The sequence below is a fragment of the Pelmatolapia mariae genome, linkage group LG16_19, assembly GCF_036321145.2.
Source record: "Pelmatolapia mariae isolate MD_Pm_ZW linkage group LG16_19, Pm_UMD_F_2, whole genome shotgun sequence".
Taxonomy (NCBI): domain Eukaryota; kingdom Metazoa; phylum Chordata; class Actinopteri; order Cichliformes; family Cichlidae; genus Pelmatolapia; species Pelmatolapia mariae.
In genome coordinates this window covers 62,255,939-62,272,172 of record NC_086241.1, presented here as the reverse complement: position 1 = coordinate 62,272,172, position 16,234 = coordinate 62,255,939, and the positions used below count along the sequence as shown (strand labels likewise).

General features: G+C 39.8%; 2 protein-coding genes across 2 annotated transcripts in view; one reads left to right on the top strand and one right to left on the bottom strand.

Moving 5' to 3' along the window:
- Window positions 1-409: 409 nt before the first annotated feature.
- mrpl33 (mitochondrial ribosomal protein L33) lies at window positions 410-3,774 on the top strand. The gene is made up of 4 exons (XM_063499236.2): window positions 410-527; window positions 1,045-1,063; window positions 2,581-2,687; window positions 3,450-3,774. The coding sequence occupies exons 1-4, from the start codon at window positions 506-508 to the stop codon at window positions 3,497-3,499; spliced, it is 198 nt and encodes a 65-aa protein (XP_063355306.1). The 5' UTR covers window positions 410-505; the 3' UTR covers window positions 3,500-3,774.
- A 159-nt stretch (window positions 3,775-3,933) lies between these two features.
- The window catches only part of rbks (ribokinase), a 52,124-nt gene continuing 39,823 nt past the window's right edge, over window positions 3,934-16,234 (bottom strand). The window contains exons 8-9 of the mRNA XM_063499235.1: window positions 14,978-15,166; window positions 3,934-4,113 (exon numbers count right to left, since the gene is read on the bottom strand). Of these exons, the coding sequence (XP_063355305.1) occupies window positions 3,934-4,113; window positions 14,978-15,166 (369 nt within the window). The remainder of the gene's footprint in view (window positions 4,114-14,977; window positions 15,167-16,234) is intronic.

The following is a 16,234-nucleotide window of genomic DNA, read 5'->3' as shown; positions in this document are numbered from 1 at the left end:
AAGACGAATTTTAAACTACTCATTATACCAGAGTAAACATGATATGTCATATTTTTGTCCATTTCTGATCATCTGTATCAACTTTATCCTTTGAATTATTATCAGTTTATTTCCTGTAGCAACGTTTTTAAGGGAGATTTATGATAGCAAATTAGGAGAATTATATGTTAAATGAATAAATTATCATTATCTAGAGAAATCCTGAGTTTCTTGGATTGAAGTTTCTTAAGAAAACACACATTGCATAACCTCAGATAGTATTAAAAATTGTTGTTTCAAATGTACATTTTGATCTTGAATGTTTTTCTGTCTGGTATATATAATAGTTAAAAAAAACACACGTATGAAAACAGCACCAGACTACAGTTCGTTTTTAGTGGAATACGCTTTTAAGGTGACCCGGAAGTGTTTCTATTTACACCGGATATAGAGCTTGTCAATGTGACCTGCCTTTACCCGCACGCAGTTATGTTTCAATAGACGAGATTAGATAAATACCTAGAAAATGTTTCTCACCACAGTAAACTGTAAGTATTTTATTCTCTTAAATATTGTCTTCAAACAGCACGACGCATGCGTACCTAGAGCTCTCTCAATACGCTGTTGTGGGGTTAGCTGATGCTAAAACGTGAGCTGCTCTTAAAATATACGTCTGTTCATGTGGGCAGTCATTGTGAAATATGTTATAATACATTTTTTTCACACGTTTCAGTGGTTTTGTGTTTTAGAGAGATAAATTTAGCTTCTGGATAGTACAGCAGTATGTGTTCAGTGTCCATTCACTGGGCTTTGTAAGTGTGGAAATCTCAGAAAGCACCTGTGCTACTCGAGAGGTAGTTTTTCTTTTCATTTAGATGTGTAGGAGAGTCTTTGAGTTTTCAGCAGATACTTGCACACAACCTTAACAGCTTTAAGGACTTTCTGGGGCTGGTGTTGGCGAGCTGTTAGCAAGTTTCCACTAAAATCCCGTTGCTCTGAGTGCTGCTGAACTATATCTGTTGGATTCACATGCATAAGATTCTTTCTTTTCTTTCCTTTTTACAGTGGCGAAGGCAAAATCCAAGTAAGTGCACTGGCTGGTTCTTTGAAAGTCTAGTCAATAGGCCTCATTCACACATGAAGCAAAAGGCTGTGCGTAAAATGTGCATACTGAGGATTTACGCGTAAATTTCTGTTTCATTAAAACAATCTTAACTGAATTTGCACTTTGGAGTACAGATGTATGGTTCCTGATGAAAGCCGGGCTGTCTTAGAGCATTTAAACAAACATCTTTACACTTAATACTATTACTTATCCACATGTTGGATCCCATTCCTAATGCAACTCTAACCATTTGTCCAAGCTGAGGTCAGGCAGGAGTCTCGTGGGATGTGATGTTTGTAGACGGCATTGTAATCTTTACTGGGAGTAGAAAGCAGGTGGAAGAGCGTCTGGACAGGTGGAGGTTTGCTCTGGAGAAAAGAGGAATGAAAGTCAGTAGAAGACAGAACACATGTGTAAGTGAGAGCAAGATAGGTGTAACAGTGAAACTACAAGGAGCAGAGGTAGTGAAGGTGGATGAGTTTAAATACCTGGGCTCAGCCATCCTAAGCAATGGACAGTGCACGAGAGCTGTAGAAGAGAGTGCACGCAGGGTGCAGTGTCAGGGATAATTTCTTATATATCATTTTTTAGCCACAGGGACTGGAAGGTTTACAAGAAGATAGGGTTGATGTATGGTTTTGAGACAGTGGCACTAACGAACAAAATAGAAGGCTGAGCAGGAGGTGGCATTATTTAAGATGGGAGTGGCCATGATGGACAAGATTAGACATGAGTACATCAGAGGGATGGCTCAAGTTAAGTGGTTTGAAGACAAGGTTAAAGAAGCAAGCCTGAGATGGTTTGAACGTGCAGAGGAAAGATGGCAAATACACTGGATAAAGGATGTAAAGTATGGAGTTGCCAGGCAGGAAGAAAAAGAGGACGGCTACAGAGAAGATTCATAGATGTAATGATGGAGGACATACAGAGGGTTTGTGTGACAGTTTGTGTGTGTATTATCTGCCTCTATCTCCTTGAGATAGAGGCAGATAATACAGTGTGACAATCCCTAAAGGGAGCAACCAAAAGAAGACCACTACTAATATGAATTATTAGTATTACTACTCATTTCATTTTGGTCATTAGTTACAGGTTTCCAAAATAAGATAAGCAGAAAGTTTCTCAGAATTGAATAATGAACAGTAAGGAATTCAGGGTTTGACGTGAGCACAGGGCCTCACTGATGAATATTTTTCTCTTGAAGTAAGTTTTGTCATTTTAAGGAAAACATCTGATTTTTCTGAAGCAAAGAGTCTATTATTGTGTGACTATTAAGGTGGTTTTCTCCTGTGACTCTAACCCTTTCTACTTCAGTTGTGCCGATTGCAGGTAGTGCACACAAACCTGACGGGTTAGAATAATTCAGTGCACAAATCCAATGCTAATTTTGTGCAGAGGTTAAGAACATTTGTGCACGTGCACCCGTGAATGAGGCCTGTTGTTAGCGTCTTGCGTTGAAATGGCAGTCACCTCTCTGTGTGTTGCTCACCTGTCAGGACCATCCTGGTGCAGATGGTGAGTGCTGCAGGGACCGGATACTTCTTCAACACAAAGAGAAACCGACTCAGAGACAAACTGGTGCTGCGCAAACACGATCCATTTGGTAAGAGCCGTGTGAGGACAACTATGACACACAAATACTCATTAAAGCAAAATCCACGTACCCAGGATATCTTTTCCTTGTCTGGCTTCACTTATTCAAGCGGAAGCAAGCCGGCTAAGCAGTCACATGAAGGTGTTGTCACTTTAATAAATCACTACTTGAAAAGTGAACCCAGGGTTTCCCAGTCTACCTTTGAGCACACAACAGTATATGATTGTTTTTCTTTTAACTTGGAAACTATTTGTATTTAAACATGTGGTGTGATCAAAACGTTCTTCCCAAAGTGAAAAGCCGTACCTGATTCTAAATTTGGCAAACCTCCAGTTCAAGATCATCTTCTCGGGCATATCCAGAAAGCTTCAATCGTGCTATTTTTGAGATGTCCCTGGCTGTCTTGTTCTGACCATTTTCACTGCGGGTTTTATCACTGACCTCACTGTGGTCACAACTGGTATGAGAGCTGGAAGAGCTGAATGCAGGGCTTCAGTGGACTGGCATAGATGTGTGCTGGTGCTCACAAAAATACAGGGGGACAAATATAATGTGACTTCTGCTGAGTGATCCAAACAGTCCAAGCGTAACATGATAATGACCTGGAATATATTAGTCCAATTTAAAATGAGCTAAGGATTCAAATTTATGGTGGACTTGTTTTCAGAACGTGTTGGTCACACCTTCTGTTAACCCCAGTGGAAAATAAACAAAACCCACATTTGGAGTGACCCTTGACTTCCACCTACTTTCTGCTTTTTGTCTTTTCAGTGAACAAGCACGTCCTGTTTTTTGAGAAGAGGAAGATCAGATCGATTTAACCGCAGCACACCGACACACACAGATGGACAAAATGAACTTGCAGAGGTTTAAAGGCATCGTTTTTATTGCCGGGGATGGTACAGCGGGTTAATCTGGTTGACGTGTTTATGAGAGGATTTCTTCCTGGATGGATAAAAGTGGAACTCCAGGCTTGAACAAAAGAGACTTGAAACCAGAAAAGTGATGTTATGTAAGGGGACCACCGCTGCCATGATCTGAAGCTGTTCATAGGTTCAAAATAATTATTTAATCGGGTGAATGTACTTTGTGAAACATTTGTTGTGGTTAATTCAATAAATAATCTCAATGATTGACTTATCTTTAATGGTAATCAATTTTAAGCAATCTTCAGCAGCAAATTTTCATAAGAACATTTAGTGTTGAGTCTCTCTGACCCCATTCAGATGTGGTCCCTTAACATCAGGGTCTACTGCTACTCCTGGAAGTATTCATTTGGGAGGTCCCGTCTGTACGGAAAAGACGTCTGCGTGCCAATTTCCTGCACGCTCACCCCTGCCACCAGATTGGCTCTGCGGGCCATCTCCTCCAGAGGCATGTGTGGGTGGTTGGCCATGTAAAATGCCAGTGCTCCAATGAAGCTATCACCAGCACCCTGAGAAGAAATAAAACATACAATGCATGGTTAAAGGGACCTTATTTTCAAACAGGTGGCAGTTAAATACCGACAAAATTTCAATTAATGAGGTCAGAGTATGTGGAGCCAGGTTTAGACAGTTTTTTCTCTTGGCTCTATATTTTACATAGTGACATTTATGAGGGGCAGCCAATCAGAAGAAAGATTGCTCAAGGCAGCATGGAAGAGAGCTAAAACGGGTCATTTCACGCAGAGGATGAACTGAGGAGCTGCACTGTAGCTCAGTATTACATTTGAATATTTTGAACTCTGAATCATGCAAAGCTACTGCAATTAAGTCCAGTATTAAAAAATAGGAAGCTAAAAATTATTAAAATCCCTCTACAGTTTATATGTCAAAATATACCAAATATATTATGCAATTTCAGTCCCTTTTATTTCATTTGTTATGCAACCTGGCTAAATGATAAAATACTGGCATCTCGGGCAGATTTCCCCAAATTTCTTTTTGGGGAACAAATTTGGGTTTTTCATCCGATTTCATTATCACAGATTTGTCACGTACACTCTGGCACTCCTTCATTAACACCACCCCTCATATCTAAATGTATTAATCTGAACTCTTTTCATTTAACCCTCTTGAGGCAGGCGTTGCCGATTTGCAACAGTTAAAAACTAACAACCTGATTACCCCACATACATATTTTATGAGTTTTTTTTACTCAGAAGTACCACTGCAGGACTCGGTTGTGCATTAGCAACAAAAACTTAATTTTAGCCTGAGAGGGTTAAAAGTGTATATACTCAAGTTTGGTTCCCTTTTGGTCTGAGCTACTTTTTTCTATTAGTATAAGCTGTGGATTTTTACCATCTATCATCACTACTTACTTGCTTTTTCTGCAATTTATCCATCGCTGTTAACAATTTAACCTCCTTATAAATTACTTTTAGCAGTACTACTATTGGCATTTCAGGCTACTTACATGCCCATAAAAAGGGCCTTAAAAGGTAATAGATTGACATTTAAATTCAAATTAACTGGGTTTTAAAGGTTCAAATTACATCACAGCATTGGTTTACAGTTTTAAGATTTGCATTAGGTTACTGAACAACTACAGCTTTGTCTAAAAAACAATTCTTAAAAAGGGAATAATCACCCACAGTATTCATGTTAACTGACAATATTCAGTAAATATTCTGGTATGAAATTATGCTGATAGAGAAAAATATTATATTATTTAATCGAAGAAACATGTTACTTGTCACTTTGTGTTAAGTTGTCCCAAATTATCTGAGTGTTTGTTACCAAAGAGCCAGACTTTATGAGAAACTTTCAAAGTTTTTGTTTGGACATTGGCTGCTTTTACTCATTTTCTGTGAATTCCTTGTCATTTCTTCCTTGTCATATTTAAAAAGCCACTTAATAGATCTATCAATCATTCAAACAGGAAAAAGGCTCCTAACTCAAGGGATGAATCACTGTTGTGTCTACGCACAACTGACAATTTAACAAAAAAAAACTATTTTAAATTGTATCTTTAGTCACTTAGTTACTAACAACTTGTAACAAAAACACGTCATTTGTTCCCATGTCTTTAGTTGAATCTACAAAAAAGGCCAAACAATAAAAATAAAAATAACTGGGCTCTTAGTTGAAAACATGGCATATATTTGCATGGTGTGTCCGGTCTAGACAAGTGGAGGACAAAAGCAGTAGCATGCATAAAAAAAATTATATCTACAACAGATGAACAGTTAAGCTATATACTTGAAAAAAAAAATCTAGCAAAGACCTTCAGATGATCTGTCAATGGAAATATTCTTAAGGAAGTGAAATGGGAAGAAAACGGTGGACTGAAAATCAGAGGGAACAGGTCTTATGAATTGTATTTCTGTGTATTTTTGCACATGCATCATTCTCAGTGTCAGATTTCTAATTTTCCAGGCAAAATATTAAGAAATGAGCCTAACTCAAGACTTTTGCACAGTACCATATTCTTACGTCCAGCTGACAGTTTATCAGTTATTAACTGTCTTAATCACTTATTTGTGACAGCTTAATATTTCACTACTTTTATCTTTTAGTCCATTAAACAGCGACTGATTCTTTACAGAAATATTTTCTGTTTATCCATACTTACCCCTAACTGAACCTTTATTATTGTAGCCTGACTTTAACAGGGAATTAAAGCTTTTTATTATCTACTAAGTATTTTAATATTTTGAAACACATTTTAGTTTTTCACTTGCTTATTCTTCTGTTTTTTAGCACACATTATTATTATTATTTTTTTAATATATATTAGTTGTGTTAATCTTTCCAAGGTCCCCCAACTACTACTGAAGTAACCTTTTGGAGTAGCTGTACCCCTGGACTATTGTCCCAGTCAACAATTCCTGAAAACATGCAAGCTGGAGGGAAAAAAAAGTCAATTTAAAATATTTGGATTTTCTTCTCAAGTTTTCCTAAAATGCTTCTTTCTTGGTTTTTTTTAATTATTATTTTTTTAGAGAGAACATGAAACACACTTAAAAGACGAGGGGAAGCTTCATGTTTAAATTCACGAAGCTGCCAACAGTAGGGGGTGCTGTGGCATTTTCCAGCTGTTTGACTTGTACTGCTGCCTGCAACTAGTTTGAAATGACTTACTGGTTTACCCTGTGTGAAAGTGTGTCTGTCGACTCTAACAAAACATCAGCATTAAGGGCTTTAATCGGTTTCACGTAAAACCAGCAAAGTCATAAATCTGGCACTTGTGAAATGCCTAAAATGTGATGTGACTGTTTCCCAGCATCCTTTAAGGATGTTAAGTGTTTTATCATCTGATCAAATGACTACAGAAAGAAAAGCCAGCCTTCACTAATTGTTTTAAAAAGTCAGCTGAGTAACACGCGGCTGCCTCCTAACCTAACTGCCAGCAGCTCTGGTTTTTGGTTATTACCAGGAGCACATAAATCAAACCCTCATCTATTGATAAAGAAGGAATGTGCTGTGTACGCCCTGGAGGGGTGGTTTGCTGGGACGGGATGTCTAGAGGGGGTGTGTGTGTATGTGTGGGGGGGCTCACTGATGGGAAAAAGCACACTGGTATGTGGCGACATGCTCATGTTTAACCACAAATGGCCCCCCGACGCTGGTTCACACAAGCCCGCTCCATTACTCATCACATCGGCGCTCAAAAGACTTCATTGCACTCTCTACTGAGCATCTCTGTGAGCCTCCCCTGCTCATCCTCCAACTGCAAAGTAACGCTTTTGTCAAAGTGATGATTCAGTGGCATGGCGCAAAAACAAAAACTCCCAACAACCCCCGAAATAACACTTCTGATTTGACCGTTACTGCACCTCTCCCTCCAGGCTCTTGCCTCTGGTGTGACTCCTGGACGGCAGAGATGCTGGAAAGAGTGAGATCAGAGATGAAACATTTCACAGGCCTGCTGGATTTCCATGTTTAAACCCTTGGCGTGTTTATGTCTCCTGTCTGGTAGCTGGGCTGGGTTACAGTGAAGCCTGCGTTTGGAACTGAAGCTTTGGTGGAGCGGTCCCACTGGTTTGACTCTGGCCCGTCTCCCAGTTAACATGTTGGGGTTGAGATGACTTTTGAGTGGGGATTGATGGTAGCAGCCAAAAGATTATGTGATAGAAACTGGAAGATTTCAGTCTTCATAGTCACGACAATAGATAATTATTTTTTAACCACAGGATGCTTCACATGATGACGTCCCAGTAATCCCTGCAAACACAGCCACCTCTGTCTTGTCACACTACAAAGAGGTGCGGCTGGAACAGGTTTTAGATGAGCCAAATTCTTTATGAATGAAAAAAAAAAAGCCTTTAAATGCATTCCTTGACAGACAAAAGTGACGTAAAGTGGACCTATTTCTTTTTTCCTGATTGTTCCAAGTGTTACAAAGGACAATAGACCCACAGACTCCCATGTTAAAATGAGAAATAATACTTACAGCCTGGGATGAAATCTGATTTAGTCTCCTATTATAACACATGTACAAAAAGTGGGAAAAAGAAAAGATTTTAGGGCAGCTTAAAGCCAGGGGGTGTGGCAGCTTGTTTGACAGTCTTTAGAGTAGGGTTTGACAAACCAATTAAATGTGTCACATATATATACGCCACATATAAAATCCAACTTTTATCTACAGTTCAAGTTACATACATATCCAATATATATGTCCTACCATTTTAATGGTAGAAAACAGGCTTTTTATCTGCTACTGCAGTTTCCAACAAAGGAATAACCTCGTCAACCAAAAACTGCAGTTCCGCCAATGGCCACCTGAGGCTGACTCTAAAAGCGAGTCCAACCCATACACTCCTATTAAAACGCTCATCTTTACAGCAACAGTAAACATGAATGCAGCCTGGTGCACAAAATTACTTTAGTAGATAAAGCTCTTTTTATGTGGGAAGTTGGCTGTATGGGGCTGAATTTACTTATAATGCATCCCTTTAGATTTTGTTAGGGCTTAAAGTCAGAGGTGCCGACACAGGCACCTGTCTGCTGGTTGGAGGCACTAATTGAAGGCACTGACACAGAGCGTTGGACTGATTTAATGCCTTTTTGGAGCATCTTTATTTGAATTATCTGACTAACATCGCTTCCCGTGTAGTATAAACAGTCTTAAGAAGTTTTTGCTTAATTTTGGGTGAGTAAAATTGTACGATACTGTAGTATTTTATTAGTCTACACATCGAAATACACTGAGGTGTTGCTTGCCTGGTTTTCAATATCCTGCACTTTGAACCTAACAAGCTCCTTGCCACAGAACACTCAACACTCTTTTTCACAGTAAAGTCAGCCATTCTGACCTGTGACTCAGAAGTTGGCTGTTTAACAGTAGGAGGGATTCATAACGACATGGCCAGAATTACTGGTACCCCTCCAATTTAGAAAGAAAAACACAACTTTCTCTGGTGACAGTGATCATGGTCCACCATTCTGAATGACCCAGAGCTTACATTTTATTTGAAAAAAGGCAACAAATGAAAAGGGCACATAACGTATTTGTAGCATTAATTCAATGAGCAATCCAGCCTCTTGTTTAAAAATAGGGTGTTCTAGCTCAAAAAAACCAACATGGCAGTGGTCAAAATACTAAGCCTGAGGCTTTAAAAAGTAGCTGTGCATGCTTTAAATAAAGTCTACGATTCCACTGCATATTTTCAATTTGGTTGCAAGAAAAGAAACGTATAAACTCAAAAGTTTATATGTTTAGCTGAAGTGAAAAAACCTCCATGTGTTTATCTTAATGCACTAATAGTGCGTATTGCATTTTGCATTGCAGGATATCTTAATATATTTATAAAAGGAAGCATTTTGAGGGAAACTGACATGTAGAGAGACTGAACAAAAAAATTGAATTTGTAGGCTTTAATTCGGTGATTAAATCAGTTAATAGAATAGTTAAATGATGAGGCAATAAGACTTCACTGTTCCAGTCCAAACTTCAGCTCACTTGCTTGTACAAGCCATTGCCCAACCTTTCTGTGTCTTACTAACATCTCTGTCCCTGAGACTGGCATGTGACGCTACTGGATCAGGCGAATGAAGCTCAACAAGTTTGACAAGCGCTCCCCCCTTCAGCTTCGCTGCCGCTGCCCTCGACACACTTTGGTGAAGGTTAGATCTGGAGCCCCGTCAATCAAGTGACACAAGCGCTCGCCGTGGATGAGCTGTGATGTTCTCGCTGCTCGGCCCCCTGCCCGCTGTGCCTTGACCTCCATGCCACTCCTCTGCCTGTTCTCCGCTGATACTCACACTGAAGTTAGAAATCAGGGTGGCAGACACGTCTGTAAGAAGCTCACCAAATTAAAAAAGTGGAAGTTCTCTACTGTTGTTTTTGTGGGGAGCCAGCGTGATGTAAATATATATAACTTTACAATGGGTCAATGGACAATGGGAAAAGGAAAAGGAAGTTAATGAAGTTGCGTGAGGATCTAATTTTCAAAATAAAAGAATAAATTGACAGATAAATGGAAACAGTGACACCTCACAGTAAACAACGGTCGGCACTTTTCAATTCATGTTAATTTTCCAGCTATTTTGAGCCTTCACGACTTCATACAGGAGATAATCACATTACATTTGCAGCGCTGAGAAATACAAAAATTATTTTGACCCAGAAGGAGTTATTACTGCAAGATAAGCCTAGTGTCAAACTGCAGGTAAAAAGGAGACCCTTCAAATGCTGTAACTTGTGATGACCAGACACCTATCCCACATTAAAGATTTCTCCGGTGGAGACAGATAAAACATCCAAGACTACTATTATGACATATATATATGTATATATATGTCATAATAGTTATGCTCAAAAGCATGACATTGGGACACTTGGACTGAGCTCAAATATGTTTAAAAAGCACTGAAAAGCTCATGTGTATCTAAAAAGAAGGCCCGTAACTCGGCTTTATTAAATATACTGAAGCTATTACATAGAAAGAAAAACAGTATTGACCCTTTTTGTTGTGGCTGTAGTGTGACTTGGTGGTCTACTGTCTGATAAGTAACTGTCATTTAGTTGCTTAGATAGTTTATTAGTAACCACAACGGATTACACTTAACTTTATTTTATAAGTTTAGTAGCTCTATTACCCCCCAACAATGACAATCCAGCGGTAAATCCACTGAAAGCTTTCTGTTTCATGCTAAAGTACTTTTATCGGATTGGCTGTCAGTGATAAAACTGAGAAATTACCTTGTTTTGAAGCTTCATGCAGCATGAAGTACAAATGGTGCATGTGTGTATGTACTCGAGGAAAACACAGAGAAGAACAGCTGAATAGCTGCTAACTGCCACGGCTGCACAGACAAACAAAAGAGAGCATACAGAAACACAACAGTGTCCATCAACGAAAAATCCAAAGACAACAGCAGCGCCCACACGCTCTGATTGACAAGTGATCTTTGTCTAGTGAAGAGCGGCAGTGAATGCAAAAAACCAAAACACAAAACAAAAAAGAGAGCCTATAGAAAATGTAGATTTTACAGAGCCTGTCGTCTTATAGTCCACTGCACCCACTGACTGTTCGAGAATCTGCACCGAGCAACAGTATTTCTCACCCAGAGGCCCTCTGCTATGACAGATGGAGTTATTTGCAGTTAACTCCTGAAACCTACAGCTTTTGTCAATGAAAGGCACCCTGGGGAGAGCTAAGACTGGCTGAGGGGCAGTGATGACTCACAGAGGCTTCCACGCCCGGAAGCTTCCAGTAAGACTCGCAGATCAAAAGCATGCTTAATTGGACCAGTTAGGGCCCCCTTGCATCTTTGATCCATCCGCAGCGTTTTGTCTTAGTCTTCAATCGACCTTTTGTGTGTTTAACACTTATCGACATGACTGAGCGTTTGCGGAGGTCTGGGCTAACATCTGGGTAGCCAAACAGCAGCTGGTGAAGCACGTGCACTCCATTAAAACATGGTGATGTGGCAGTTTTTTTGCGTTGTGTCACACTGACCGGGAGTTTGCAGGGTCGAGGAATGCAGCGAAGAGAAGAGGAGGAGGTATTCTCTTACCTCGGCCTTCCAGGAAGGAATCGTGCAATTGCTCCCGGAGAAGACTGGGAATAATTTGAGTGTCCAGACCCACTGTACTGCTGTAATGTCTGGTTTAGACAGGACTGTCTACCTCTCACCCTACACAGTGGACCTCCCGGAACAGTGGAAACTGAGGCCACCCAAGTCCTGCTGGAGCTCGATGTGCCTGTGTGTGTGTGTGTGTGTGTGTGTGTGTGTGTGTGTGTTTATATGTGTGCATTAAATCTCATCTTACTGTCCACACAAAACAGCCAAGGCTCTGATCTCAGCAAGGGGAAACCTGTACTCAATTTCAGACAAAAGGGGGCACGGATGGATGAAGGATGAAGAAGCAGGATGGGGGAGACCCGCAGTAGATGAGTGTGTTTGCTTTGTTATTCATCCAGATTCACGGCCCTGACTCATCCCGTAGTGCTCTTCAGACAGCTGCACGAGGAGATGCTGATGAAATATTTACAAGCTACGCGATTTAGCAGCTGCATTAGCACTTCGTTAACCAAACTCAATCAATCAATCTGACATAATCCAGCTGGGACAAGTTGGAATAAAGACAAAGATAGCGGTTTGGTACTGGGTCACGGCACCTGCAGCGCCTAGCTGAACAGTAGCTAAAATAGCGAGAAACCGCAAGTGACTCAGTTTGTTGGTAGCGTAGCTAAAAACTCGCAATCTGCAACAAAACTTCACACTTGGAAGGCAATCTTTCTACAACATCTCTGTCACTACTGCTAGAAAGGGAGAAAGAGAGAGAAAAAAATCAAAGCAGTAATAACAGCCGATGTAATCATAACTAAGAGGCCTGTGTTACCAGAAGAGGCTCAGAAGAATAATGGTCTCAAAAACAACCTGTTGTTTTTTCCCTCTCGCCAGTAAAAACAAGAAAGAGTCTTACTGGAAGAGGGATTATGATGTCCAAAAGAGTTAAACACAACACAATTTATGGGCCCATCAAAGAGCAGGAGGGGTGTGTGTGTGTGTGTATGTGTGTGTGCGTGTGAGAATGGGGGGGAGGCATGCAGCAGGCCCGACCACAGCTTTCTGCTGACTGATGCAAGCTCAGGAGGTGAGTCATGGATGAAGAGGAGGGCTGGTGTGTAAGTGCTCCTGAGGGCTATTGGGGAGAGCGAAGGTTGTGAATAACGGGAGCTGTGTACTCCAAAAATGTGGGGACAAGCGGGAGGTCACAGCCCGTGCACGCATGAAAGCGAGAGCTGTGTTTGTGAAATACCAAAAAGTGACCCTAGGATGACAAGTGAAGCCTCTTCGCAGCCTTTAATCCTCACTTTCACAATATCTGATTTGGCATTCATGTAAAGCTCAAATCACATGCTTGTTATAGCTTTTTTAACTGTACTGGTTGGAAACTGTGGCACAGTAAAAGTCCCCAGGGGGGAAGTGTTGTGTAAGAGAACCCATTACACACAAACAATTAAACCTCTCCAGGTTCGATTAAAGCAAAGAGGTGATTAACACCACTGAGTGATGACGTATTTGGTCGGTAGAACACATTCACCGCAAAACCCCCAGCGGCAGGAAATGCAAACATCGGCCCCAGGCTCGTGTGACGAAAACAAGCCGCAGAGGCCGGTGTGAAATGACTCAAGCAGCACTCGGCATCCTTTAAAGATTGAAATCAGTTAGAGGAAACAGCCAGTGGTCACCACATCCTCCGGTTATCTTAAACTGCTCTGGTTGAGTAACAGAGCATCTGTAAGTTTGATGGAGGTTAGAGGAGCAGGACTTCACTCACTGATGATGCATGTGCAGAAGAAAGTGTGAGGAACTTCTGGGGTGTTTTTTTCCCTCTCTTATTCATGTACATTACGTGATATTCCTTACTGTTAGAAGTGGGCTTGATTGCATAATTTTCCATTTGACATATTTTCTCTTGTTAATATGGAAAGAGCCTCTTGAGAACAAACACTACTTCTGAAATAAAGAACATATCCGGAAAAACACAGCTGAGGTTAGTGAGGTAGGTAGTGGTAGTGATCTGAGGTAGTGATCAGTACAACATAAAAGTAAATAGCATATTTTAAAGTATACCAAGTATATAAAAGCAAATATTATGTATTTTTGTTTGTTTCCATACTTTTGTATGGTGTTATTTCACCTCATAATTTTATTTATAATTTTTGCAAGCTATTTTAACCATTTGGAAGCTTGTTTCTGCCACACACAAAAAAATTGCCACGTTGATCCAAGTTAAAATTTCAAGTTATCTTGAAAATTTTGACTTACTCACAGAGCATCTTCAAATTTCAAATGACTTCTATGTATGCTGAAATTGTTCCATTATAATAAAATAACAATCAAAATGTATTCTAATTTCTAATTTTTTATCCCTACTTTCAATCAATTGTTATTTTTTGGTTATAATTGTTTATTTACTATTTTAACTTCCTATTTTAACTTGGTTAGCATTATATTAAACTTATAATTGTGACTATTTATCCAAACTGTTATGCTAATAATTTTGACAGCTAGCCACGGTTTTAGCCAACAGTTTTCCAACTTTTACTGATATTGCAGCTTGCTATTTTTTACTGTTTGACTGTATGTTTAGTTAAGAATTTTGTATTTGTTTATTTATACTTTGAATTAATTTTCATTTTTGTTATTTTTTAATTTTGGAGATCTAAAATATATTGATCATCTAGAATGCTTTTTGATGTAGTTTGTGTTAGTATTAGTTGCACTATCTTCTCTGTTTGTTCCTCTCATTTTGGACTAAAAGCTACAGTGAGCTACAGCACTGAGTGGTGATTTCAGTAGATTGCAGCAAGACACACACACACACAAAACAAAAAACAGAGGAAGGCTGGAGTAAACCTGGGAAACTGAAAAAAAAAAATCAACTATTGAACACATTCTCTAAGGCGGTTGTTTTTCAGTTTTAATAGTCTTCTTGATATTTTTGAACCCTAATCATTTATTAGCATTCTTAACCAACTATTGTTCATTAAGCTGTAAGAACTAACTGATGTGATTGAATCATTTCACTGCTTTACTGGTTTTTGCTGGTTTAGCCATATTTAAAAGCAAAGATAAACCTGAATGGGTAATTTTGTATTGGTTTTCACAACAAGCGAGTGTGGCAGGGTACAGCGGTGACTATACTGGCAATCACCAGCATTGAACTGATGAAAACCTTAAATATCACCCAACTCAAGTGAGATGGGTGAGTGGGCCAAATATATTGGGTTTCTGGACTGACAAAGAATCTATCCCCGAACTCGAGTCAGGGGACCATCAAAGTTAGTTTTTTAGGCTCTTAAGCTTTGATAGTTTATAGAAAATAGGCAACTGGAAAGGATATGGTATTCTTACTGTTGTGTCCACTGCTGTGACCTCAGGAGCTGGAACATGTTTTAATGTAGACTCCCCTTCCTTGAGCACCACGCACCCTTGGGGTCCCAAGGTGACAATGACTGACCCGCAGCCTCGTTTCAGCAGCTCTTGACCAGCCCGATGTGCCTCTTCCGCACTGGCTACCGAGGAACCAGTGAGCAGCTCTGCCTAAAAGGGGAAAACAAAGCATAACAGCATGAGGTGACACTGTTTATTTAACAATTTTCTTCTAAATCAGCCTTTTTCTTTCCTTTGTCAGGGAGCCAAGCTAATCAGAGGTTAGGAATTAAAATTAAAGATAGAGTAAAACCAGGACTGGGGTGGGATACTGGGAACTGCATTATGGAAATTCCCCGTGGCACAAGCCCAGTACCACAGACTGTGTGGTTATCAAAGCTTCATTTTCTGCCTTTTTTCTAAAGAAAATGTTTGTTTTGTCTCTTTAATGAACACAATTATCACAACAATTTATGTCCAAGGATCTCTAATTAGTAGTCTATTCTTACTTGCTAAAGCTAACTGCTCTGTGTTAACAGCTCTGGAGTTGAGTCAGCAGTTAATTACACACTGTGGTCAGACAGACTCATAAAACACATTCAGTCTGTTAAGGATTTGCTGGATCCGTCAGCAGTCTGCAGGCCAAACATTTTCAAAGAGTAGATGCTCTGACTATGCTGCTTCATCTGGCTCCAAAATGACTAAACAGTGACAGAGCAGGACTCGACAGCTGATGTTTGAGAAACAACAAGGAAACTCAGATAACCACAGCAGTTCTTTCAAGATTAGTTACAGCATTTATCTCTGGAGGTTAAAATATACACTGTGCAGTGAAAGAAACCAATTTTTCCACAAAAATACAAGAACATGACATTCATGCTCTAAAGTAATGGCATAGTTAAACAACAATGTACAACTAGCAAGCCCTTACTACAACCCAAGTCAGCTTTACATACATACTGCATATACAGTACATTTATATGTGGTTGATGGACAATTTACATGACATACACAGTGCATACTAGATAACACACAGTGTTACAAAAGCCATAATATCAGCCAGCAAGCACACCTTGCTAATTAGAGCTAACCAAATCAACAATCAGATACATTCTTAAAAAGAAAGTAAACTGGCCAACCTGAAAGACCACAGATGACAACTAAATGACAGAATTAAGAAAAACACGCTTGAAGAGATCATTGTCACCATCTACAATCAAGAGCCACCTTCATCAGTGC

What these genes read in the sequence shown, in the direction of transcription:
- mrpl33 (XM_063499236.2), top strand. Translation starts at nt 506, where the DNA reads ATGTTTCTCACCACAGTAAACT. An exon ending in GCGCAAACACGATCCATTTG is followed by an intron (nt 2,688 to 3,449) that starts GTAAGAGCCGTG and finishes TTGTCTTTTCAG; the next exon opens with TGAACAAGCACGTCCTGTTT.